The sequence below is a fragment of the Capsella rubella genome, unplaced genomic scaffold, assembly GCF_000375325.1.
Source record: "Capsella rubella cultivar Monte Gargano unplaced genomic scaffold, Caprub1_0 scaffold_13, whole genome shotgun sequence".
Lineage (NCBI taxonomy): Eukaryota > Viridiplantae > Streptophyta > Magnoliopsida > Brassicales > Brassicaceae > Capsella > Capsella rubella.
This window is the reverse complement of record NW_006238911.1, coordinates 126,219-152,135: the sequence shown is the minus strand read 5'-3', so window position 1 is coordinate 152,135 and position 25,917 is coordinate 126,219. Positions and strand designations below refer to the sequence as shown.

Here is a 25,917-nt window from a genome sequence, read left to right as displayed (position 1 = left end):
CTACAGCACGTTGTTTGGTTAGGAAGAAGATGTCACTGTTGAGAGGGTTATCAAGATGCTGAAATCGAAAGTTGTCGATGATGAGGACACTAGGCGCCGTTACATCTGTTTGGCTATTGTAGATGGATTTTTGGTCCCCACGTCCCATTATCCCAAAATACTTAAAGAGCATGCTGAAATGTCAGAGGATCTCTTTTTCTTCATTGCATATCCGTGGGGTCATGTATCATTCAAGATGATGATGAAGTCGATAAAAGAAAGGGAGGTGGAGCAATTGGCTACAACGTGCGTGGCTGTCCAGGGGCTATTATATGCCCTCCAGTTAGTTATACTACTGGCTGCGCCATCAATTCAAGAAGGTTCTCCATTAGAAGAACCTGTTCGGAGTGATTCTGAGGAAGAACCATCTACCGATGTTTGTACTAGGCACTCGGTTCCGCTGAAGATTTCCGCTGGGGATAAGATTTAAGTTACTTGATTTGTATGTAGATATCGGATTCACCAAAATTTAATCACTAATTTAGATGTGTAATATGTGTGTTTCAGATACTGGTGGATCTGATTATTTGTCCTGATGCTGAGCTTGACCCGGCTGAAGATTTGTCATGGGATGATGAAGGAGAAGATCCCGCGGTAATTAACATTGTCTCCCTTGCGGCTACAGGGTTTTTTTTAAGGACGATATGTTTGGTGGTGGCTGCATCCCCTCCCAGCTGCAGGTAACCCCCAAGAAACCTAAAAGGGGTGTGAAGGCTAAAATATACCTTCTGCAGCAAAGTAATCACTGTCCTGGACTGCAATGCAACGCTCCGTACGGATCACACAATCACGCGTGAGATACAACCAGTCGCCGTGATGCTGCCGTTTCTTTTGAATCAAGCGTTCCAGCAGCAGGGAAATAGCTTGGTGCGGATAGTTCCACTAAATATTGAGAGGCCGCTATGTGTACCCCTGGTTACTTCTGCTACTGATTCAGGGATTATGGCAATATTCCTAATTCATGTGCATGACACTGGGGGTTTAGATGAGTGCTCCGAAGTTGACGTTGGGAACCCTGAACCGGAAATTAATAAGTTTGTGTCTGCTATTATTCTGGCTAGGGTTGAATAGCCGGACTGAACACTAAAAGCATGTTTATGTTGTTGCGAATCTGTGCTGATGTGAACTTTTAGTTTCTTTCGAATTTATCGTTGTATGTTCACATAAGATTACTTAGCGGATAACACTATTATTAATAATGTTATTGCATTCAGTGTTTCAGTAACTTGAGATGCCGGACCCGATAGTTAGGGTACGTGATTATTAAAGTGGTCAGGCATATGTTACTTGCTATATGTGTTGTAATCTTAGGCAACCAGTCTGCTGAATAGGTGGGATGTCTTGGATAAGAGTTAATTTATATGATAAAACATTGTCTATCAAATAACATATAAATAGGTGAAGGAGTTTCGTATGGGTTAGTATGTTTTACTATGTAAAGTAAATATTTGACACAATAACTTAGCGAAAAACATATTCGTTATTCGGTAAAGATGTTATTTTGTGATGCCAGATAACTTTTAATACTATGTTATCCGATATAAAGTTTAACTTGGATGTATAAAAGTTGGAAACCTTGTCTGATTAGGCTGGGGGGGGGTTTTTTGGGTCGTAGTAGTTGCTTATTTCGTTAATAGAGGATATTGTTTAAAATATAAATGATATGGAATTTGGAGGTTTTTATGATCTGTATATTGGGTTTAATAATTAGTTTGGTTTTAGTAATCAATAAATTGGGTTTAGTTTTTAAAATTATAATTACGTTTTGATTTCGTTTGAGATGACTTGGGGGGGGGGGGGGGTTTGCCTATATTATTTATTGGGTAAGTGATTAGTTATTACGCACGTTATAATTTCCCTTGCGGTGTTTAATAAGTTTGGGTTAAGTAGTCTCCTCATGTTATTCATTACACCACACGTTACCGTGTAAGCATTCTATTAAGGTATATAGTTATTACAGTAAATTCCCCACGTGAGAATATGCGTCTTCTCCGTGGTCGACCAGGTGGCCTTCTCACAAAAGGGGGTGCTAGCCGTCCACCACCCGCATCGCTTGGCGATGGTGCCAGATTACCCATATCGGGCACAAGCATTATCATTTCTGCATAGGCAAACCTTAAATTAGGGACGGTATGAGGATCCCCCACCAATGTGTCAACACGGATTCTTTCCCGTATAACTACTGCTATTGCATGCGAGCAAGGGATTGTTAGCATCTGGAATTCCCTACATATGCACGTGCGCTCCCAACGATGCACTACAAAAGCTGAGTCCTCATTGTCTCAAACCTCATATTGACCCTCACCAATTTTCATTACCAAGTACCGAGATCCCTTTTCGTAATTATCTATCACCATTTCATTAACCTTAGGTGGCAGTATGTTCTCCTCCAGCCGAGCTGCTTCCCGTCTTAATGCAAACCACGTCACAAGCGTGGACCGAATTGTGTCAAGAATTGAGATGACCGGATAGTCTCGGGCCTTGCAGAGGACATTGTTCAAACTCTCGGCAATGTTACTCGTCATAACGTTGTAGCGTTACCCTACGAAGTGTGACCTAGTCCAATGCTCAAAGCCAATGGCAGTTAGGTAATCCGCGCAGGTCGGGTTTACTTTTCTGACCTTGGAGAATAGCTTGTTGAAGTACGCAAGCCTGTAGGCTCGAGCCGCGCTCGATACCAAACAACTAAGATGCTCTGATTTGAAGATAGCTAATATGTTTCTTTTGAGATGTACCACGCAAGCCGCGTGGGAAGCCATGGGGAATACCTAAAATTGAAATCATGGTTAGAGTGAATGTATTTAATAATCAAGTATAGAACAAAGTGATATGTTTGTTATAGTGTATATTATCAAACAACAAATTATTTATCAGTTATCCATACTTACAGTGTAAATATAGCATTATCATTGAAGTATATTGGAACCGTAGCAACTCAGACGTGGTGATATGTTCAAAGATATATATTGATGTGTTTAACAAAGTTACCTATGTAATATTATTATTATCGTATATTTATCTAGCTATATATTCCTTTTACAAGTACGTTATTAAGTTGTTTATAAAATTGTTTTTCCCATTTTTAGATTATCTAAAAATAACATTGTTATCAATTATATGACAATAAATTAGATAAAATAAATTATACCGAATGCATAACATGTCGGAGTTAGAAGACGAATACCATGCGTATGCTGGCGTAAATCGATGAATGCCGATCTGACACAATGACAAGGTCAGGGTCATTTGAGACTGCATCCGAGAGTTTCTCCATGAACCACGTCCAAGCGTCATCGTTCTCACTGTTTACAATATCGAAAGCAATCGGAAAGACCTGGAAATTCGCATCCTGTGCGCTTGCGGCTATTAGGCCGCCTCCAAACCGACCTCGGAGATGAGTACCGTCGATGACTATAACTTTACGCATGAATGCAAAGCCTTTAATAGATGCAAACATGGCAAAGAAGAGATATTTAAACCTTTCAATCCCAGCAGCATATGTTTCCGTCTCCAAAGAAACTAGTGAGTTTGGATTTGTCTCGACCAGAAGCTTGAACTACGGCTGTATCAAGGCGTAGCTTCCTATCGCGGATCCCATCGCATTGTCCATGGAAATCTCTCTCGCTTGCCACGCTTTCCAATATGAAACATTTAGGCTGAATTCTTGGCGAAGGATCTTCCTTAACTCATTTGGTCGTGAACCTCTCCCGACCCCGACATATTTGGTACGCATCAGTTTACCAATGACCGCAGTTGAAGCCATCTTGTGGAAATCATCTCTTGCGTCCACGCTGCAGGTGTGTTGCAGCAAAGCTGTTCGAATCTCGAACCGCTCACTATCGTGAAGCTTGGTTGCGTAGACACGCCAAGGGCATATATGACTTACACACACGACTGCTACATATTCTGGTGTAGACCGGGCACTTATGAAGTGAAATTTGTGTCGGATAGCATGAATTGCAAGCTTTGTCGTGCAGTCTTCTTTATCCTTGAACAGCCTCCCAACAAAAATCTCATCGCCCTCGTAGTGAGCATTTGCAAACAACAAGATAGGTAGATTGTTACTGATAACATAAACAGAAATCGATAAATTAAATGTTATCAGACAATAACATACGTTTCCTGATAACTATATAGTTATCACATTTTTACCTTTAAGTGCATGATGTAGGAAATCTGTACACATAGAAGAAGAAAGTAGTTTGTGTTAATAATCAATCCATGAGTAAATTTAATATTCTTGAACATTAATATAGTTACATGGTAAGTAATTTTGATAATTGATGGGTGACTTATTTTTTTACCTTCTTCACCCGGCTCATCAAAGTATGGTGGTGCATCCATGTCATATAGTACTGTGGGGACTGGGGTCTCTCGCACTCTTTCCATGCGTGGCCTTGCGCCTCTAGGTGGGGCTGAGCTCATGCCTACCTCCATAACAGTCGGAACATTATCGGTAACTCCTTCATCATGTTCCGTTGCGTATCCAAACGCCGTTGCAGTTGACCGGCCAGGAGTGACACACTGGGCACCATCGGGGTCTGAGTAATAATGCGTCAGAACGTTGTCACCTGTAACATAAACTTAAAGGATAATGAAAATTATATCCGAGATTGAAACCGTTATCGGAAAACTACAGGATTTTAGTTTTGGGAGTTTGGTTCTTACCCATTGGAGAATCTAAGCTCTCGTCTGTAAGCTCATCCGACGAAAACATTATACTCGAGGACTGTGTAGACGAAGTCCTAAATGATGAATCACTGGAAGACAACGTAACCAAGTTGGTTTCGGTCGTTTCACCAAAGGTTGTCTCCAGGTCAATCTGCAAATCATTGACGGCAGTCGGGGTTGTTGTCGCGGAATTGTCAAAATCTAATTTCCTCGCCGCGTGAATCCTGTACTCATCCCCTCCAGTTTGTGTAGTACCGAGGCTGATTTGGGTTGCACAGACCTCACGCCACATCTCGGCTTGCTGTTGTTTCCTACACGCATCGAAATCTTTTTTTGTAGCGACGTCTTCATACACAATAGCCTGCTTCCCCTTCTGTTTAGCCGTAGCTCTCTGTTTTGGTGTTTTGTCTAGGGCGGCGATAGGTAGATGAGGAGACGGACGCTAAGGACTTGTAGAACTAGGTGGGTTATCAGCGATAACGATTCCGGAAGCCTGTTTGTTAAATGGGCCGGTCTCTGGGCCCAGCTGATTCGTGGCCAGCCCGATGTCTGTATCACCGAAAACACTTCCTGGCTTATCGAGTAACATGCGTGTTAACATTGTGTGCCACACAGCTTGATTTTTGGCGTTGTTCCAGTACTTGTCCGATATCTCCGTAGCACCTTGACCAACGGTGTTGAAGCTTCTCTGGGGGACCTCTGAATTTCCGTCAAGTGGTCGGCTAGATCGGGTCACTTTGACGCGTAGGTGGACCTCGTCCAGGTCTGTTCTTATCGCCAAAAAAAGAGACATGTCCTCATCGTTCAAGATCTCTATAGGGTCCGCCCGTCTCCAATATGTCCCCATCATCCAGTGTGGCCATTGATAGGTAAGGTCCACTTTGTTGTTTTTGGCCAGGTGTAACCGATCCTTTACCGCAGTAACGACGGTATTAAGGTTGTCTCTTTCACGGATCTTCACGGCCAAGCAGTACCCAAAGAGATCAGCCATCTCCGCAACGTGTTTGTAGTTTCCTTCCCCGTCCATCTTCCATTCACCGACCACCAACCGCACCATCAGGGACATTATTTAGCTGCATAAAATAACAAATAGGTTTTCTGTTAGTTTGTAGAAAGTAGCTTTATTGTATAACACTCTCGTATCTAAGTTAACGATCAAATAGCGGATTAACAAGGCAGGAGAATCGTATTTATTGCTCACCTGAAACTCTGACTCGTCTTCTTCATTAACTCTCACCGGTAGTAATGTCAACCACCGTGTAACTGTTGTAGTTCGATTTGTGTTTTTTTGGTGAGGCAAAACGCATACCGAAGTAATAAATAGCCAACCGAGTAGAATAGGTTTTTAGTATCTAAGGCACTCATTACCCCTCCCTCCATATCTCCTTCCTCACGCCCAAGGGCGGCTTCTCTGCTTGTGTCAGACTGTTTCCCAAAATTTTCTTCTGTCAGAGATGTTTATTAACCAAACACTCATTACTTCCTCTGTGCAAGGATAGGGATATTATTGTCATAATGAAAACAGATTGTTTCATATCTAATTTCCAACTTATCGGTTCTCACCTTTTAATTATTAAGTCTTCTGCTGCTACAAATTTAACCCACCATATATATATATATATATATATATATATATTTATATATATAATTATTTTAAATGAATGAAACATTATAATAAATTATAATACTTTAATCATTCTTACTGTATATATTGATGGTGTGAATAAAATAATAAAATGACGATTTAACCATAACTCTATGTTATTTCATAATTATACTAATATGATAGGTTAGATTTTCTATATGTTTAAATATTTATAATATCCTAAATTTTTAATTAAGTTTAAATTTATCATTTAAAATATTTAAAAGCATAAAATTTAATTATATCATCTGAACTTAAAATATCTTGTTTAAAACAATATGTGACATAACTGGGTTATGTGTTGTCAATATAAGGCATTTAAAATTAGCAAATGCAGATCGTAAGTATAATGTATATGCCATATGCCCATGTTTGATTTGTTACTGAGAACAATTTGTTAAACGAAAAAGACAACACTTAGTCAACGTTAAAGAAAAATAAATGCAATATGATATATTTTGGTAAACTTGAGTAAGGAAAATTGTGTATTTTATCGAACCGAAAATGACTATATTTTTTTAAAAATTAATTATATTTATATTATTTTTATGATTTTGTATTATAAATAGATTATGCTTCTTTAAAAAAAAAGTGAGTTTCTTTGAGTTTTAATATATAGTTTACAATGTATATATATATATATATATATATATATATATATATATTTATTAGTGTTTTGCAATAATTAATAGTATGTGGTATTGCCGTATTGGATGCAAGTGGATGTGTGTGTATCTTAGAAAAAAGTTTAAAATATCATCTAAGGGGATATAAAAGTTATAAAATTATTATATCCGGTATGAGTAAACAATACACCAAGGAATAATTAATTTAATATTTTTTATGATGAAAAGATCAAACTTCAAATCATAGAACAAATCTGTTAAAATTATTCTTACGAATATATTACAAACATATTAAAATCTTCTGTTAGTCTAATTCACGGATCAAACTTCAAATCATAAACCAAGTCGCCTTGGTGCAGCAGTAAAAGTCCCGTCACCTGGGTTCGAGTAGCATTGGCCACGGGGGTTCGAGATTTAACATGGTTTTCCCCGGCTACAGGAGATTAGTATTTGGGCCTAGAAAGCCTTTGGGATCACTCATGAGTTATCGATTGATGAATATTTTAAAATGGTGAATGTTAAATTATATTATATTATATAGTTTTTAAGATGGTGAATGTTAAATTAGTTTTTGATTGATGAATATTTTAAAATATATTATATTACATAGTTTTAGACATGTGCAAGAAAAAAAATTGTAATGTAATATTTTTCAGTAACTTTTGTTCTTTTTGTGGATTTGGGTTTTTCTGGAAAAGTAAATTATGTTTTATGTAGTGTGTTTAAGTTTTTTTAAACCCGGTTTAGTTGTTTGATATGTTTGTAAATTTGTTTAAATGTAAAATATCAAGCTAGGATCTGACCCGCTCTTCAATGCGGGAGAATATTTTCGTGTTTAGTTTATTCTCAAATTATAATATTGTATTTGTTATAATTACATTTATTTTATAATAAACATAATTATTCATATGTTTCTGTTTGCTGTAAATTGGTTGCTAAAAGTGTGAATTGAGTAATGAAATAAAATTATATTTCACATCATCACAAATAAAAGATGATGAATTAAATTTCGGAGAGTTTATACATTATTTAAATGTAACTCATAGATGTATTCAATATATAATTTTGATACTAACAAATTTTCAGTCTTTAAATGTTACAATTAAAATTGTGTATAAAAATATATATTTTTATAATATTGGGAAAATTTTATATTGCTTCCAATTTATTAATTTGAAAATATTTTTTACGTTTTAAATTGTTAAATTTTTAATTTTGATTATTTTTGGGTCAATGATTATGGATTGGTATTTTTGTTTGGGCTCAATTTAAAATAAAATTATTATAATGTTTTAGGGGATATTCTTTGAATCAATTGCGTAATTAAGTCGGTAATTATTTTATCTAATCTCCAGATTTTATAAAGATAGATTTTTCTACTTTCACGCTTTCTGAATAATTTAGTTATATTTTTGATATTTCTTATACAGATTGTAGTTTAATTGTATTTCCATATCATAAAAGTAATAGAATCATCTAAAAAAATTTTGAATATGCCGAGTGAATTATTAAATCATGTTACCTTTTTTGATAATACAAAATTTTTCGACTATAAGTTTAGATCCATTTTCAAATTTCTGAAGATCTTTTATAATATTTAATAAAATATTGAAATGATTAACAATAAAATCATAAAAATTGAGATATTTTTAAGGTAATTTTTAACATAATTTCCTTAAAATGAGCTTTAGTTACCATTAATACTTAAATATTCATCATTAATTCAGTTTTCTAAAAACTATATCTAATTAAAAATGAATTAATGTAATAATGGCAAGTATCCGATTGAAAATTTAACCCGGAATTCTTTAAAAACCCCGACCTGAATCCCTGGTGTACTTCTCTTTTGCTAAAGTAGGGATACTAAACTAACACATAAGACATACAAAAGTCTTAAACTCCCAAAAGTACTTCTTAAGGGCCTCACTGGTTTAAACGCAGTGGTTGCGGTTGCGGTTGCGGGAGTTTGCGGAAGCGGGCGGTTGCGGGAGTTTTGAACGACTGGTTTAACGTTTGAAAATGAGTGTCTTTGCGGGAGTTTTATGACTGGCAGACCAGCGATTGCAATAGCGGTTTAAAATTAAAAAACTAACAAATAAATATAAATACATTATAAAAGTGTATAAAACCAAAACTATATTATTATGATAAAAAATATTAAAAATAAAAATATTAATTTTTTTTTTTTAACCAACTGCAAACGCCCGCAATCGCAAACGCTTGCGGGAAGGAGCTTTTGAAATCCAGCAATTTTGAGCGATTAGAAGCGTTTTGGAGCGTTTTGTGTGAATGGTACTAATCGCTCACAATTGCAATCGCCCGCTACCAACCGCTAGGCAGCTGAGAGTGGGAGAACCAATCAACACCTAATTCAGACTTTATTTAATCAGATAATTAGAACAAACAAATTTCGTAATGTGATTTCGTAATTTTTATACAGAGAAAAGCCCGTTAACTAAAAAAAATCCATTATAAATTTCAAATTTTTAAATATATGACAGTTTAATATTATTTACTTTACAAAAACAGAGGAACAAATAATTGTATAAATCCCTTAAGTGAATAGTCTTTCTTATCTATGCAATATCAATTATAAATATTGAAAAAAATGTACTCATTAATAGACACAATTAACATTTAATTTCTGTAACTAAGTCATAATGATGCGAACATCAGAACTAGATCAGACCAAGAGCACACCAAACCGGTTTACATGAAGAATTTTGGAGAATCTTTGTCTAAATGGAGTTCTGATCAAGTACAAGGCGAATGGTTAATTATTCACCATGATACTAACCCTAAGAAGTCTGATAGTTCAAGAGGGATCAAAAATCAGCAAGTCAAATCACCTTATTATTGGGATATGACTGTTGCACTATTTTTCCCTTATATAGGGTTTGTCCAAATGGGTTTACCTAGAAATGTTTTTAATGGGGCAACACCAAGTCATCAAGGAATCATTCACCATCCATATGATTCAAAGATGATAGCTGATGTACAGTCCGATCTACTCAAGGACAAGCATGATGAACTACTCGCTAACAAGCATGCTGAATTACTAGCTGACCGACTGGCTGAACTACACCATATTGCGAGCTGTGAGGATTTGAAGTCTTTTAACACTTGGATCAGCCATGAAGGGAGCCCACACACTCATTTGATTCACCATAAGGCCCCGGCCCATGAAGAACAGCCCAAGAGAAGACCCAAGTCCAAACCACCCTTTGAATCAAGGTCGTTGATCTACTTATAGCGAGATAAGGAAACTCTCGTTTACCTTCATAAGGACGTGTTCCACAGAAACCAGGAGAACTTTTAGGCCACACAAGACTTGTCCCACACGATCTTTGGTACATCTTACCACACAAGAAGCCGATGAGTCACGGCTTACCATACATGGAGCAAAAGGAGATCAAGCTGCACATACTCCATCCTTATTCACTTATGCACGTCTTGAAGCTTCCTACAATGAACCTAGACACCCCAAGGAGTCATGGATTCGCACCCAAGCTTTCAAGACTCAAGGCATCTCTCTACTTTCCTTATTTTGCCGATTTGGTTCATAAAGTCCCAACGGCAAGTGTAATTAATTTTGAGCGATTTATTTCATGTTTTACATTATTCGCACATGTAGTTGAGCATATATAAGCTCATTAGCTTGTTTATTTGTAATAACCCTTGATCATTTTAAAGTAATAGAAAGTATTCTTCTAGTCAAAGTTTGAGTCTTTGTCATTGTTGTTCTTTAGTTCTTTGTGAGTGAGTCACTTAGTTCTTTAGAAATCTACGGATTTTGTTGTGTGATTCAACATCCTTTATTCGTCCACTGATCGAGTGAGTTAATTATCCCACCGATTGAGCGAGTCAATCACCTGAACTATCCCATGTACCACCCCTTGATTTACGAGAGGGTGCTTCAGAGCCATGTCGTGAATTCCACCTTCCGCAAGCTAAGCTTGGAAACTCTTGATCATCAAGTGATCTAAAGTTGGAATGATTCTAATCTTGCATCACATAATATATTAAAAGATCCCAAACTTTTTGAATATATTATCGTCAACCCTTGACATTTGTATAATTCAACATAATCAACCCAATTTATTTAAGAAAACTTATATATATATAATTATACTCACTACTATTCAATACAAACTTTTTATAGAAATTGCTTATGATAATACAAAAATCATAATATAATAAATAAAATATTTGCAAAATAGAAATTCTTACAATACATTTGAACCACTTAATAAAATTCAAACAAATAAACAATAAACAATATTTGACATCTAGATTCATTTTTTTTTTTTTCATTTTTTCTCTTTGGCTTATCAATTGGATTAAATATTATTTTCAAATAGTAAACAGTCCACATTCCCAATTTCTTTTCAAAAACTGTCTAAACCTTACATTCACCCAATAACTAAGAAGATTCAGGACAGAAAGGGTACCATCTTTACTTTAACTTTAACATTTTAGCTGCAGATAATTTGGTTGTATAAACTTCCCCTTTTTATTATAAGGAAAATAAATTATAAAATCACTCATGGTATGTAATTACATTCAAATGTCATTACAAACATAGGTTTAAAAAATAAATTAGTAATAAGCACTAAGGATACAAATGTAAAATACTAATTTATTTAATTTGATTTACATAATTGTTTTTTTGTAAAATGAATAACCAATCAAAATAAACATAGAAAATTGTATATCTAACTTATCATGTTAATTTGTTATTAATTATTATATTTCACCTTTTATCTTTATATTATTACATTTTTGAAAGAAAAAAATAACTCGTTATATAATTTTTATAATTATAATAATGTAGATGTTTCCTGCATATGCCATGATTTAAAATTTTGAAAACAAATATAATTTGTTCTATCTATAAAGAAAAAATTGTAACGGGTCAAAAATTCAAACTTTAGTTTATATACGATGTATCTTTTTATTATTAATTTGTAAGTACATTTATAAAATAAACCTTATTAAGAGTAAAGGAAAAATTCCATAAAAATTCCCCATCTAATTTTAATTTGGAAGTTTAATACCCAATGTTATTTGATTGGAAATAAAATGCATGATTTATTAAATTTTGGTCTATTAATACATTAAGTATATAAAAATGCATTATTCATTTTCTAAAAATACATTAAGTATCGGATTGACGGAATCACTAAACCGAGGTTGACGAAATTACTAATCCCTATACATTATGCATTATTCATTTTCTATTAATACATTAAGTATCAGATTGACGGATCACTAAACCGAGGTTGACGAAATTACTAATCTCTATACATTATGCATTATTCATTTTCTATTAATACATTAAGTATCAGATTGACAGATCACTAAACCGAGGTTGACGAAATTACTAATCCCTAAACACACGGGTAATTTGGGGTTATCCAAAGACTGCATTGTCCTTTGCTATTATCCCAAATCGAATTGGGATCGATAAACCCTAAGTTTAGTGTAATTCCATTAACCTCGGTTTAGTGATTCCGTCAATCCGATTACCGTTTGTTAAGCGGTTTCTTCGATTCGACAATTTTTATATACTTGATGTATTAATAGACAACAAATTAATAAACCATGCATTTTGTTTCCAACCAAATAACATTGGGTATTAAACTTCCAAATTGAGTAAATAATTACATTAGAATGTCATTACATAAAGAGACCTTACATAAATAGGTTAAAAAATATTTATTATGAATAAAAATGTTCAATACTAATTTATATATTTAATTAAATTATAAAAACGAAAATGCATTATTCATTTTCTAAAAAAAGAACCAATCAAAAAGCGTATATAAGATTTGATATCTACTTTAGCCAATAAAATTGAGTATATAAGATTTGATATCTAATTTACTAATTTACTATATTAAATTATTATTAAACATATTTATACATACCTCTGTTTTCATAATCTCGAGGAAAAAACCCAACAACATAAACATAAACTCTTAAATTCTTAACACTAAGTCATTAACGATACGTTGATACTCATGAGCCATGTAACTGACCACAATGCAATGACCACACATGCAGCGTTAGGACTTCTAGGATAAGGACTAGGACTGTTGTGGAGCATCCATTAGATTTCCTGCAATAAGATTCACCGACATCTCCTCCAACAAGATTTACCAACACACCCTTATTTAACCTGTTTATAAATTTAGTTAAGCTCTATAGACATTATGCGTATCATGTTTTACATGTGGAACAGCCTCTCCTGTAAATGCTGATGCTACATACTCGGCTGCCTATGTTGATGCTTCGGCTGCTTCATTCATTGTTTTCTCCTCCTCCAGTTCCCTACATTTGAGATTGAATCAAACAAATTATTTATTCGAAGATCAAAAGAGACCCCCTCTGCCAAGAGGGTATGTTAGTCATCAGCGATAAAGAAAGTTTCATGATGCTCTGACAATTTCTCATTTTCCTCCATGTACCTTTCAGAAAAAATCAAACGCCACATATTCAATTCCACTATAAAGTTTTCCACCATGATGGAAAAAGTGCAAACTGGTCCATATCCCTGAAAATTGAAATTACAAATTAATATTGATAATTGTAAAATCATAACGCTAATTAGTTCTAAATCTTACCACAGTGTCGACAAAAACCGAGCTCAGCACGTCATCCTCATCAGCTCTTGTTGGATTGGTCATTACTGGCTTAGCAATCTGATAGTCATATAGATGTTGGTCTTAATACTTTGCCAGTACGTTTTCAAACTAAACCATGAGGGCTTCAAACTGCATAATTCCAAAATAAATTTTAGAAATGATTTCTAGCACTAATCGTTTGTACATTCATTAGCAAGCTTATGACTGCATTTCCAAAACTAAATTATTGCTTAGCACTAAACGTTTTGTCTTAGTGGTACCTTAGTATTGGAGGGATCATTGTGACACATACCATTTAGACCGCACTCTGACAAAATGTATGCACTGGGAGTAACTTCATGGTACTCCAGAAAAGAATTTGCAGTGTGCTTGATGTAATACATAGAGTTACACTGCATGTCACCGATAATCAGATAGAAGTTCCATAGGTAGGATTCCCAAAACTTACACCTCTCTGCGTAAAATGATTTTTTTTTTGCATCGGATCATACAATTACTAAACAGTTTCATATGCATTCGAAATCATATAACTTTTTTGCATTTTAGATTTGAGAGAAGTTCAGCATTTTTATCTTTCAGAAAGAGGTCTCCTATAAAAAATTATATGGTTTATAGTAGTATAAAATTATAAAATCACTTCGAACGCCCCAGCGGCAGGTACACTTGAATTCCTCTTCTTTCCCCAATCAATTCGTTGTTGTTTTGAATTTTGATTTTGATTTTGTTTTTTGATTTTTCTTTCCCCAATCAATTCCTGTTGGTTTTAATTTTGTTTTTGAATTTTGATTTGTTATACTAAGTTGTTTATTCGAAGATCAAAAGAGACCACCTCTGCCAAGTGGGTATGTAGTCATCAGCGATAAAGAAAGTTTCATGATGCTCTAACCAATTCCCATTTTCCTCACTGTACCTTTCAGAAAAACTCAAACGCCACATATTCAATTCCATTATAAAGTTCTCCACCATAATGAAAGAAGTGCAAACTGTTCCATATCCCTGAAAATAAAAAAAATACAAATTATTATTGATAGTTGTAAAATCATAACCCTAATTAGTTCCATTTCTTACCATAGTGTCGACAAAAAAATTGAGCTCAACAGGTGATCCTCATCAGCTCTTGTTGGATTGGTCATTATTGTCTTAGCAATCTGATAGTCATATAGATGTTGGTCTTGATACATTGCCAGCATTTTTTCAAACTGAACCATGAGAGCTTCAGACTGCATAACTCCAAAAAGATTTTTAGAAATGATTCCTAGCACTAAACGTATGTTCATTCCCTAACAAGCTTCAGACTGCATTTCCAAAACTAAATCATTGCTGAGCACTAAACGTACTATCTTAATGGTACCTTAGCATTGGTGGGAATATTACGACACATACCATTTAAACCGCACTCTGACAAAAGATATGCAACAGGAGTATCTGCATGGTACTCCAAAGAAGAATTTGCAGTCTGCTTGATGTAGTACATAGAGTTACACTGGATGTCAGCACAATTAGATAGAAGTTCTATAGGTAGGATTCCCAAAGCTTACACCTCTCTGCTTAAAATAATATTTTTTTGCATTGGTAGGATTATTCGAAATCATATATATATAATCATACGATTACTAAACAGTTTCATATGCATTCGAAATCATATAACTTTTTTTGCATTTTAGATTTGAGAGAAGTTCAGCATTTTTATCTCTCAAAAAGAGGTTTCCTAAAAACAATTATATGGTTTGGTATAAAAATTATAAAAACACTTCGAACGCCCCAACGGATATGCACACTAGAATTATTCTTCTTTCCCCAATTAATTCGTTGTTGATTTGAATTCTGATTTTGATTTTGATTTTTGATTTTTCTTTCCCCAATCAATTCGTGTTGGTTTGAATTTCGTTTTTGAATTTTGATTTTTTAGTCGGTTCCAGTTGCTAAACCGAAACTATTCTTCCCTCTAACCTCTTTCAATAAGTTATTTTACAACATTCACTAGGCATTAAAAATGACAAAAGCAAACAATATTAATGTAAGTAAGCCAAACACAAACTTTTTTAATCTCGAGGAAAAAACATGTTTTAACCCACTAAAAAGCAGAGAAAACACATATTTATACATACCTCTATTTTCATAATCTCGAGGAAAAAACTCAGCAACATAAACATAAACTCTTACGTTCGTAACACTAAGTCATTAGCGATACATCGATACCCATTAGCCATGTAGCTGACCACAATGCATTGACCACACATGCAAGCGTCTTAGGAATTCTAGGATAACGACTAGGACTGTTGTGGAGCATCCATTGGATTTCCTACAACAAGATTCGCCGACATCTCCTCCAACAAGATATACCAACACACCTTTATTTAACTTGTTTCTATTTCCAGTTTATTAAGCTTTATAGACATTATGCGTATCATCTTTTACTTGTGGAACGACCTCTCCTATAGTTGCTGATACTGCATACTTAGCTGCCTATGTTGATGCTTTGGTTGCTTCCTTCATTTTTTTCTCCTTGAATTCCCTACATTTGAGATTGGATCAACCGATGAGTAAGAGGAGATTGAATCAAACAAATTGTTTATTCAAAAATCTAAAGAGACCTCCTCTTACAAGTGGATATGTAGTCATCAGCGATAAAGAAAGTTTCATGAGGCTCTGACCAATTCCCATTTTTCTCCCTATACCTTTCAGAAAATCTCAAACGCCACATATTCAATTCCATTATAAAGTTCTTTACCATGATGGAAGAATTGCAAACTGTTCCATATCCCTGAAAATTGAAAATACAAATTAATATTTATAGTTGTAAAATCATAACGCTAATTAGTTCTAATTCTTACCACAGTGTCGACAAAAACCGAACTCAGCACGTCATCTGCATTAGCTCTTCTTGGATTGGATCATTCAATTACTAAACAGGTTCATATGCATTCGAAATAATATAACTTTTTGCATTTTGGATTTAAGAGAAGTTTATTATTTTTATCTCTCAGAAAGAGGACTTCTATAAAATATTATATGGTTTGTAGTGGTATATAAATTATTAAAACACTTCGAACGCCCCAGCGGACAGGTACACTTGAATTCGTCTTTTTCCCAAATCAATTCGTTGTTGGTTTGAATTTTTATTTTGATTTTGATTTTAGATTTTTCTATCCCCAATCAATCCGTGTTGGTTTGAATTTTGTTTTTGAATTTTGATATTTTAGATCGGTTCCAGTTGCTATCGAAACTATTCTTCCCTCCAACCATTTTCAATAAGTAATTTTACAACATTCACTAAGAATTAAAAATGATAGAAGCAAATAATATTAATGATGTGCTGAAGGTGGCTCATGACATCTACTACTCTGACTACAAGACAAAGTTCACAATCGAACATTGCTGGTGTTTGTTAAGGTTTGAACAGAAATGGCTCAATCTCAATACTATCAACACTCCTACTCCTAAAGGCAGAACAAAGAGGAAACCACTAGAAGAAGATTCACAATCAGCAACCAGCAATGTTCAAGATTGTGAGATAAGACATCAAGGTGTCAAGGCTGCAAAGGCTAAAAAGAGTAATGCTCATGGGAAGGCTGTTGCTGAGTATAAAAGCATGTGGGAATTCAAGAAGGAGGAAATGGCTGAAATAGAGATACTACAAAAGCTTTCTATACTTGACACACTACTTGCAAAAAAGGAACTCCTTAGTGAAAGTGATGAAGTTATCAAGGTTAAGATAGTGGCTCAGTATTTCTGAGATTACTTGTCTTAGTATTAGTATTTAAGTTTGCATTTTCTGATTAAGTTTGTTTGGTTATGTTTCTATGTTCTATGAAAATGTACTCGGCTTTTGTTAAACATCATATATATGAAATGTTGTTTGCTTGGTAATTCATTGAATTATTTTTGTGATTGTGAGCCTGAAATGTTGTTTGCTTGATTGTATTATGAACCTTGGTTTTGATTTTGAACTTGCTTTCATTTTGAACTTAATTTCATTCTGAACTTGACATCATTCTGAACTTGATTTCATTCTGAACTTGTATTGTAAATCTATAATATGAGTTTTGTTGTTGTTTTATGAGGTTGAATCAGAGATGGGCCATGACTACAGCTATTCTCAGCCTGACTCCTCAGACAAGTATGATATGCATGACGACAGTGAAGACAAGGAAAGAGAAGTGTTGATTCTTATGGATGAAGCTGAGAGTAGCTTAATCAATGCTTATGCTATTCTCATGGATGAAGCTGAGAGTAATTTTCTCCATGTTCAGACAAGTCAATATCCTCCTCAACCTTTTGGTTTGGCATGGATTTTTTGGAGCTCCAAGTACTATGAACGATCTTAATATTCTAGACTGATCTATTGTTTTGATGACATTATAAACGGTCAAGCTCCGGAAATCAACTTCTTTGTCAACGGAAGAGAGTACAATTTGGCGTCATATATCAATGATGGTATTTATCCGAAATGTGCCACTTTTATTCAATCTATCCGACTTGCACAAGGTAAGAAAAATTCTCTCTTTTCTAAAAAACAAGAAGCTATGCGGAATGATGTTGAGCGTGCCTTTGGAGTCTTGCAAGCTAGATTCGCTGTTATTAAAAATCCATCTCCTTTATGGGATAAAAACAAAATGGCAAATGTTATGAGAGTATGCATAATAGTCCATAATATGATTTAATTTTATTATGATTTAATTATAAAATTCATCTTAAACTTTTTCTATTTAATCAAATGGCAGAGATTAATTATGAAAATATAACAAATTAAAAGGGTAGAACACAAAAGGTACTTCAAAAATGTTAATGAAAGAACCCATCCCATTTTTTTCTTTTAAACATGCAAACCGGATTAACCCAATTAATTCGAACCAGCTAAACCGGCCATAATAATTTAAATCAATTAAACCAAGCAATCTCATTAAAGTAAACCAACAATATTAACCAGCGGAAGACTTAACCAAAAATCCAATAAAACAATTCCATTAAACCAACAAGTTCAACCAAACATTATTCCAAAACATGATCATCCTAACATGTTTCTAAATTCCATTCTAACACCCTAACAAATCCATCAATAATCTAAAACACCAATGAGTGCCTAGATCATCCTCCTCTCCTCGCCATGATTCCACGGATCATACTTTGCTTTTACCTGCATCAAAGAAAGAGATGCATAAGTATTTCATAAATACTTAGTGAGGGCGATCCTCCCATCTACGAGCTATACACACAAGCAATGAGATAACAACCACATATATAACAAAAACAAACCATCCAACAAGCTAAACATCCAATAACACATCCAGTTCACCTACAAATCATCACACAACAAGTCACTCAATCCCAATCGCTTAGATAAGCTCATGGTCACGCACTCACCTTAACAAGGTGATTTGAACTACAAAAACAACCAGGAAAGACTCTCCTCGCGACTGCAACAGCCAAACAACGTCCTACAACAAACCACACAAACAAAAATCTCTAAGAACCAAAAGGACATAAACACCAGAAAAACTACAGCCGCATAAACGAAGCCCTAAAACATAAACCAACCGTTAACTTCTTAATCCCTACGCCGAAAAGAAATATCTAGACGTCACGAAGCTCCCCACAATATTTGGTGCCGATCGGAGAAACGATGAAACCACGATCGCACTTACAAACTCCGTTGATCCCAGTTCGCAACAGAGAAAACGCGTCTCACCAAACTGCATATAACTCACTGAGTATTAATCCGAATTCACTTTTGTAAAAAGGAGAATCAACGTACACGCCTTAAGAACAAACCTACCAAAATTCATTACCTTTCGATAAGATTTGATACGTCGTAACTCTATTATACCAGGACGTGACGAATCTGCTTCTCTCGCCTTAAACACCAAAGCAAAGCCAACACTCTCCTTCTCACAAGTAAACTTCTCCTTCTCCTTTTCTCAACTCAACTCTCAGAAACCACCAACATCACGAACATTTTTTCCGGTAAAATTTTTGCCGGAATCCGGCGTTGACCAGTTTAACCGGCATTGACCAACATAAATATTCAAATTATTTTTTTTTTTAGGTTTTTAATATTTAAAAAATATGTTATTGAATCATTTATAATATTGTATAATAAAAAAATATATACAATTTTTAATTTAAAAATATTATATATATATATATATATATATATATTCAATGCATTGATTTTTATAAATAGTTAGTTTCGATAATTTCAAAACTAAACTAAAAAAATAATAATTAGGAAAAATAATTAAAAACAGAAAATTTTCTTATTTTTAAAAATATCCGGACACGAGTATCATTTGGTTTAATATTCGAATATTTAATATATAATATGTGAATTAAAAATTAAAGCATTATAATCAAACCAATTATGTGTGAATTTTATTCTACTAGTTATAAAAATCGTTAGATCTTCTATCTTATAAATATTAAAAAGAAATATTGTGGTTTTTAATTTATTTTTACGTGTTAATTTTATTTACAATTATTTTACCTAATTGGTTTTTTTAGTTTAGTTTTGAAATTATCGAAACTAACTAATTGTAAAAATCAATGCATTATATATATATATACAAATTATTTTAAAATTGAATATTGTATATATTTTTCTAATTATACAATATTATAAATGTTGTATATATTTTTCTAATTATATAATATTATAAATGATTCAATACCATAAATTTCTAAATATTAAAAAACTAATTTTTCTTTTTGAATATTTATGTTGGTCAACGCCAGTAAACTGGTCAACGCTGGATTCCGGCGAAAAGTGTACCGGAAAATAATGTTCGTGATGTTAGCGACATAACTATAAATAATTTGAATATGTGGGTATGTAATACATATAGTTTGTGTAGTTAGGGATACATTATTAAACTTCAGATGTGTATTGTAACATATTTTGTGTAGCTAGGTATCTTTTTTCCTATTTTAAACAGCCAAAAAGTAAATCAATAATGGTGGATTCTGCTAGAGGCGCTGCTTGGCCAAGCTCTCCAAGGATGGATGCTTAGCACATATGGCATTTTTTGATTGGGCGAAAAATATGTTTTGTAAAAAAGAAAAAATACTCTCCCTTCTTCACTCTCCAACCATTCAGTCAATATTAATTAATTAATTAATGTTAAATATTTTTCTAAGGGATACACGAATGGAGGTGCTCCATCATTATCAATAGGTCCTTAGTTGATTCTTATCTTAATATTAGGTAATTTTTTAATTTAATTTAAAAGAGAAATAATGATTTTTGTTAAGAATGTCTCTTAAATAAGAGGAAAAAATGAGTCTCTTAGCCCTTTAATATTTTAAATAGAATAACAATAGATTTAGAACGTATCCAGTACCAACAAACTAACAACGTTGTATCTAAACCATGTTGGTATATGAAATTTAGTTTGAAAATTATCGTTACAAAATTCCAACAAAATATGTTGTAATATATTCACATATTCACTTAGATGGTCATATTAGTATCGTGGTCTTGTCTCTAGGCTTTTAGTGTTATTAATTATTCCACTTAAATTTATACGGTTCCTTTTAAATTAAAATATATATGTTTTTTTAATACACAAATAGTTAGGCCAGCTTCTTCCTTTTTCAAACTTAAATGTGTGAAAACTATTAATAAATACTAGTTTTCTATTTGTGGAACTACAAGTAATCTGTTTTCTCCTATTCTTTTGAAGTTAGAAAAAAAAATTATGGACAGCAAAAGAAAAGGCATAAAAACAGTTCAAAACACATCACACATACGCATTGTCAAAACTCCTCAATTTAAGGTATGCCACAAACTATAAAAACACGTACAAGCCACTTGTGTAAGTGTATATATACCACTTCTTTGTCTTCACATCACATCACAAAACTAAAGAAAAATCTCTCAGTTTTTTTTTTGTAACTTTTACTCTTCTTGTTCTTTAAGACACTTGAAAAGAGAATAAGGAGAGTTTTATTTTTCTGTCTAAAGAATCCGAGTTTCGTAAAAACTGTTGTTTCTCATCATTTTGTTTCATCATGGCTGCTGATATCTCATGGGACGAAATAAAGAAGGAAAACGTTGATCTTGTAAGTGTTTCTTTTTTTTTTTTATATATAAAAAATATACAAATTATAAACACGTAACATGTTAAAGTTACTAAACCATGCATGCATGCATTACAGGAGAAAATTCCGGTGGACGAAGTGTTCCAACAGCTGAAATGTTCACGGGAAGGTTTGTCATCAGAGGAAGGAAGAAACAGACTCCAAATATTTGGGGCAAACAAGCTAGAAGAGAAAGAAGATAACAAATTTCTAAAGTTCTTAGGTTTTATGTGGAACCCTCTCTCATGGGTAATGGAAGCTGCGGCAATCATGGCAATTGTGTTGGCAAACGGTGGTGGAAGGCCACCGGATTGGCAAGACTTTGTTGGTATCACATGTTTGCTCATCATAAACTCGACCATCAGTTTTATCGAGGAGAACAATGCGGGTAATGCAGCAGCAGCTCTCATGGCCAATCTTGCACCTAAAACAAAGGTATTAAGAGATGGGAGATGGGGAGAGCAAGAAGCTGCGATCCTTGTTCCGGGTGACTTAATCAGCATTAAGTTGGGTGATATTGTTCCCGCGGATGCTCGTCTTCTTGAAGGTGATCCTCTTAAGATTGACCAATCTGCTCTTACCGGTGAATCTCTCCCAGCTACTAAACACCCGGGAGACGAGGTCTTCTCTGGATCCACTTGCAAACAAGGTGAGATTGAGGCTGTTGTCATTGCTACTGGAGTGCATACCTTCTTTGGGAAGGCAGCTCATCTTGTTGACAGTACTAACAATGTTGGCCACTTTCAAAAGGTATGACGATCTCTAATTTATATTTTCTTGCAATGCAAGCAATAGTTTGGTTTATTTCTAATAAGGTTTTTAAATGTTTCAGGTCTTAACCGCCATTGGTAATTTCTGTATCTGTTCAATCGGAATAGGAATGTTGATTGAGGTAATTATAATGTATCCGATCCAACATCGGAAATATAGAGATGGAATCGACAATCTTCTTGTGCTTCTCATCGGTGGAATCCCAATTGCGATGCCCACTGTATTGTCCGTGACAATGGCTATTGGATCACATAGGTTATCTCAACAAGGTGCCATCACCAAACGAATGACCGCCATCGAAGAAATGGCGGGTATGGACGTTCTTTGCAGCGACAAAACCGGGACTCTAACTCTCAACAAACTTACAGTTGACAAGAACTTGATAGAGGTTTTGAGGACAAATCTCTTCATCATCATTTTTTTAATTATTTTGGGTTCTTTTGAATGTTAAAATCTTGTGATTTTTTTTTGTATTGATTAGGTATTCCCCAAAGATGTAGACAAGGATACTGTAATACTACTTTCAGCTAGGGCTTCAAGAATAGAGAACCAAGATGCAATTGATACGTCCATTGTTAACATGTTGGGTGATCCAAAAGAGGCAAGAGCTGGAATAACTGAAGTGCATTTCTTGCCATTCAATCCAGTAGAAAAGCGAACCGCGATCACTTACATTGATAGCAATGGAGAGTGGCATAGATGCAGCAAAGGTGCTCCCGAGCAGATAATTGAACTCTGTGACCTTAAAGGAGAAACAAAGAGACGATCACATGAGATCATTGACAAGTTCGCTGAGCGTGGACTTCGTTCACTCGGGGTTGCACGACAGAAGGTTCCTGAGAAGGACAAAGAAAGCGCAGGAACACCGTGGGAGTTTGTTGGTCTCTTGCCTCTCTTTGACCCTCCAAGACATGACAGTGCAGAAACCATTAGACGAGCTCTTGATCTTGGTGTGAATGTTAAAATGATCACTGGAGACCAATTGGCTATTGGTAAAGAGACAGGTCGTAGGCTTGGAATGGGAACAAACATGTATCCTTCCTCTTCTTTGCTTGAAAACAAAGATGACACCACGGGAGGAGTTCCTGTCGATGAGCTCATCGAGAAGGCTGATGGATTCGCTGGAGTCTTTCCCGGTATATATATAGTTACCATCCTAAGTTTCACTTTTTCTTTTGATCTCACTAATCTAATTCTAAACTTTTCTGATCTTGCGTAGAGCACAAGTATGAGATTGTAAGGAAACTCCAAGAAAGGAAACATATTGTTGGTATGACTGGGGATGGTGTCAACGATGCTCCAGCGCTGAAAAAGGCAGATATCGGTATAGCAGTGGATGATGCAACTGATGCTGCAAGAAGCGCCTCAGATATAGTCTTGACAGAGCCAGGTCTTAGTGTTATAGTTAGCGCTGTGCTCACTAGTCGAGCTATCTTTCAAAGAATGAAGAACTACACAATCTATGCAGTCTCCATTACCATCCGTATAGTCTTAGGCTTCATGCTTGTTGCTCTTATTTGGGAGTTTGACTTTTCTCCTTTCATGGTTCTCATTATTGCAATCCTAAATGATGGAACCATCATGACCATTTCCAAGGATAGAGTCAAGCCTTCTCCAATTCCTGATTCATGGAAACTTAAGGAGATCTTTGCTACTGGTGTTGTTCTTGGAACGTACATGGCTCTCGTCACCGTTGTCTTCTTCTGGCTAGCTCATGACACAACCTTCTTCTCGGTACTCTATACAACACTACTACAATTATTTTACTTATTTACTATATAATCTATAAATAATCTTGGCATTTCTTTGTGTAGGATAAATTTGGAGTGAGGTCATTACAAGGCAAAAACGAAGAGTTAATAGCAGTTTTGTATTTGCAAGTCAGTATAATTAGTCAGGCTCTAATCTTTGTCACTCGATCAAGGAGCTGGTCCTTTGTTGAACGCCCTGGACTTCTTCTTCTTATCGCTTTCTTTGTTGCCCAACTAGTATGTCATTTCTATTCACACATACACATTACTGATATATCTCTGATCTCTACTAAAAAAAACTTTTCTTCTCGTAATAACAGATTGCAACCTTAATAGCTGCATATGCACATTGGGAATTCGCGAGAATCAAAGGATGCGGATGGGGATGGTGTGGAGTCATTTGGATTTACAGTATCGTCACGTACATTCCTCTTGATATCCTCAAGTTTATCACTCGATATACCCTTAGTGGCAAAGCATGGAACAACATGATTGAAAATAGGGTATGTGTGAGATTTAAATCTTGATTCTTGAATAGTATATTATATATATTGACATTGTATTATTCCCCTTGTAATCAAAGACCGCATTCACAACCAAGAAAGACTACGGTAGGGGAGAAAGAGAGGCTCAATGGGCTCTAGCTCAACGTACACTTCACGGACTTAAACCACCGGAGTCAATGTTTGAAGACACGGCAACGTACACTGAGCTCTCTGAGATCGCTGAACAAGCCAAGAAACGTGCAGAAGTTGCTAGGTACGTAAATGATCAGTTGATAACTCGAAAGATCCATACGTAAAAAAACAAAATTAGTGAAAAATGTGTGTTTCTTGTGGTGCATGCAGGCTAAGAGAAGTGCACACTCTCAAAGGCCACGTTGAGTCAGTAGTGAAGCTCAAGGGTCTTGACATTGACAATCTCAACCAACACTACACCGTCTAAGCCAAACTACAAGGACGTTCAATTATTTGACCGGGGACACATGACGACGATCTAAGCAATAAAGTTGGAGAACATGAAATGATAAAGATAAAAAGAAGAAAAAAAGAAAGTTTCGATTTGGATTCTCCTTCAGTTTCAATTTCGTTTTTCTTGGTGAAGACATGATATAATCAGTGGAACGCTTGATAACATGCGAAAAAGCAAAAAAAGAATAAGAAGAAGATGGTAGGATGGATCAATGAGATGGAATAAAGGAAAGAGAAAGACCTATCGTCATGTGATACAGCTCGTATTTGTTACTTATTAGTAAAACAATATTTGTTTTTTTTTTTGTTATAAGCTTTTTCTTATGTTTTTTTTTTTTTAATATAAGAATTTAAATTTGATAATGATAGGAATAAATTTTTTTCAAGAAAAGAATATATTTTGATTCGGCGAGTTTAATTGGTACTAGATTATGGGTCTGTTTTTTTTTTTAATGAGATTCAAATTGTGGAGAAGGAGCAAGTGGGTTAGTGGTTCTCACCTCTGTTTTGCCTTCTCACCAGATCCGGGTTCGAGCCCGGTCCCTCTCAAAGAGAGATTTATAATTTGTATTGATGTCAAAAAAAAAAGAGATTCAAATTGTGAGTTTATATTTTAAAATATAAGTAATGTTATAGTTGGTAGATAAATATCCCCTCTTCATTAAGAGGTAAGTACATTATAAAAAATAATATTATTAAGGGTATGTAATTACATTCAAA

At 34.7% G+C, this 25,917-nt stretch overlaps 1 protein-coding gene across 1 annotated transcript; it reads left to right on the top strand.

The window, feature by feature from the left end:
* The first annotated feature begins 21,628 nt into the window (after positions 1–21,628).
* Positions 21,629–25,505, top strand: LOC17874532 (ATPase 6, plasma membrane-type). Its single transcript, XM_006279344.2, has 9 exons — positions 21,629–21,686; positions 21,783–22,454; positions 22,537–22,863; positions 22,957–23,611; positions 23,695–24,209; positions 24,290–24,463; positions 24,547–24,729; positions 24,810–24,985; positions 25,075–25,505. The coding sequence occupies exons 1-9, from the start codon at positions 21,636–21,638 to the stop codon at positions 25,169–25,171; spliced, it is 2,850 nt and encodes a 949-aa protein (XP_006279406.1). The 5' UTR covers positions 21,629–21,635; the 3' UTR covers positions 25,172–25,505.
* Positions 25,506–25,917: the final 412 nt, after the last annotated feature.

What these genes read in the sequence shown, in the direction of transcription:
- LOC17874532 (XM_006279344.2), top strand. Translation starts at nt 21,636, where the DNA reads ATGGCTGCTGATATCTCATGGGACGAAATAAAGAAGGAAAACGTTGAT. An exon ending in ATGTTGGCCACTTTCAAAAG is followed by an intron (nt 22,455 to 22,536) that starts GTATGACGATCT and finishes TAAATGTTTCAG; the next exon opens with GTCTTAACCGCCATTGGTAA. An exon ending in AAACGTGCAGAAGTTGCTAG is followed by an intron (nt 24,986 to 25,074) that starts GTACGTAAATGA and finishes TGGTGCATGCAG; the next exon opens with GCTAAGAGAAGTGCACACTC.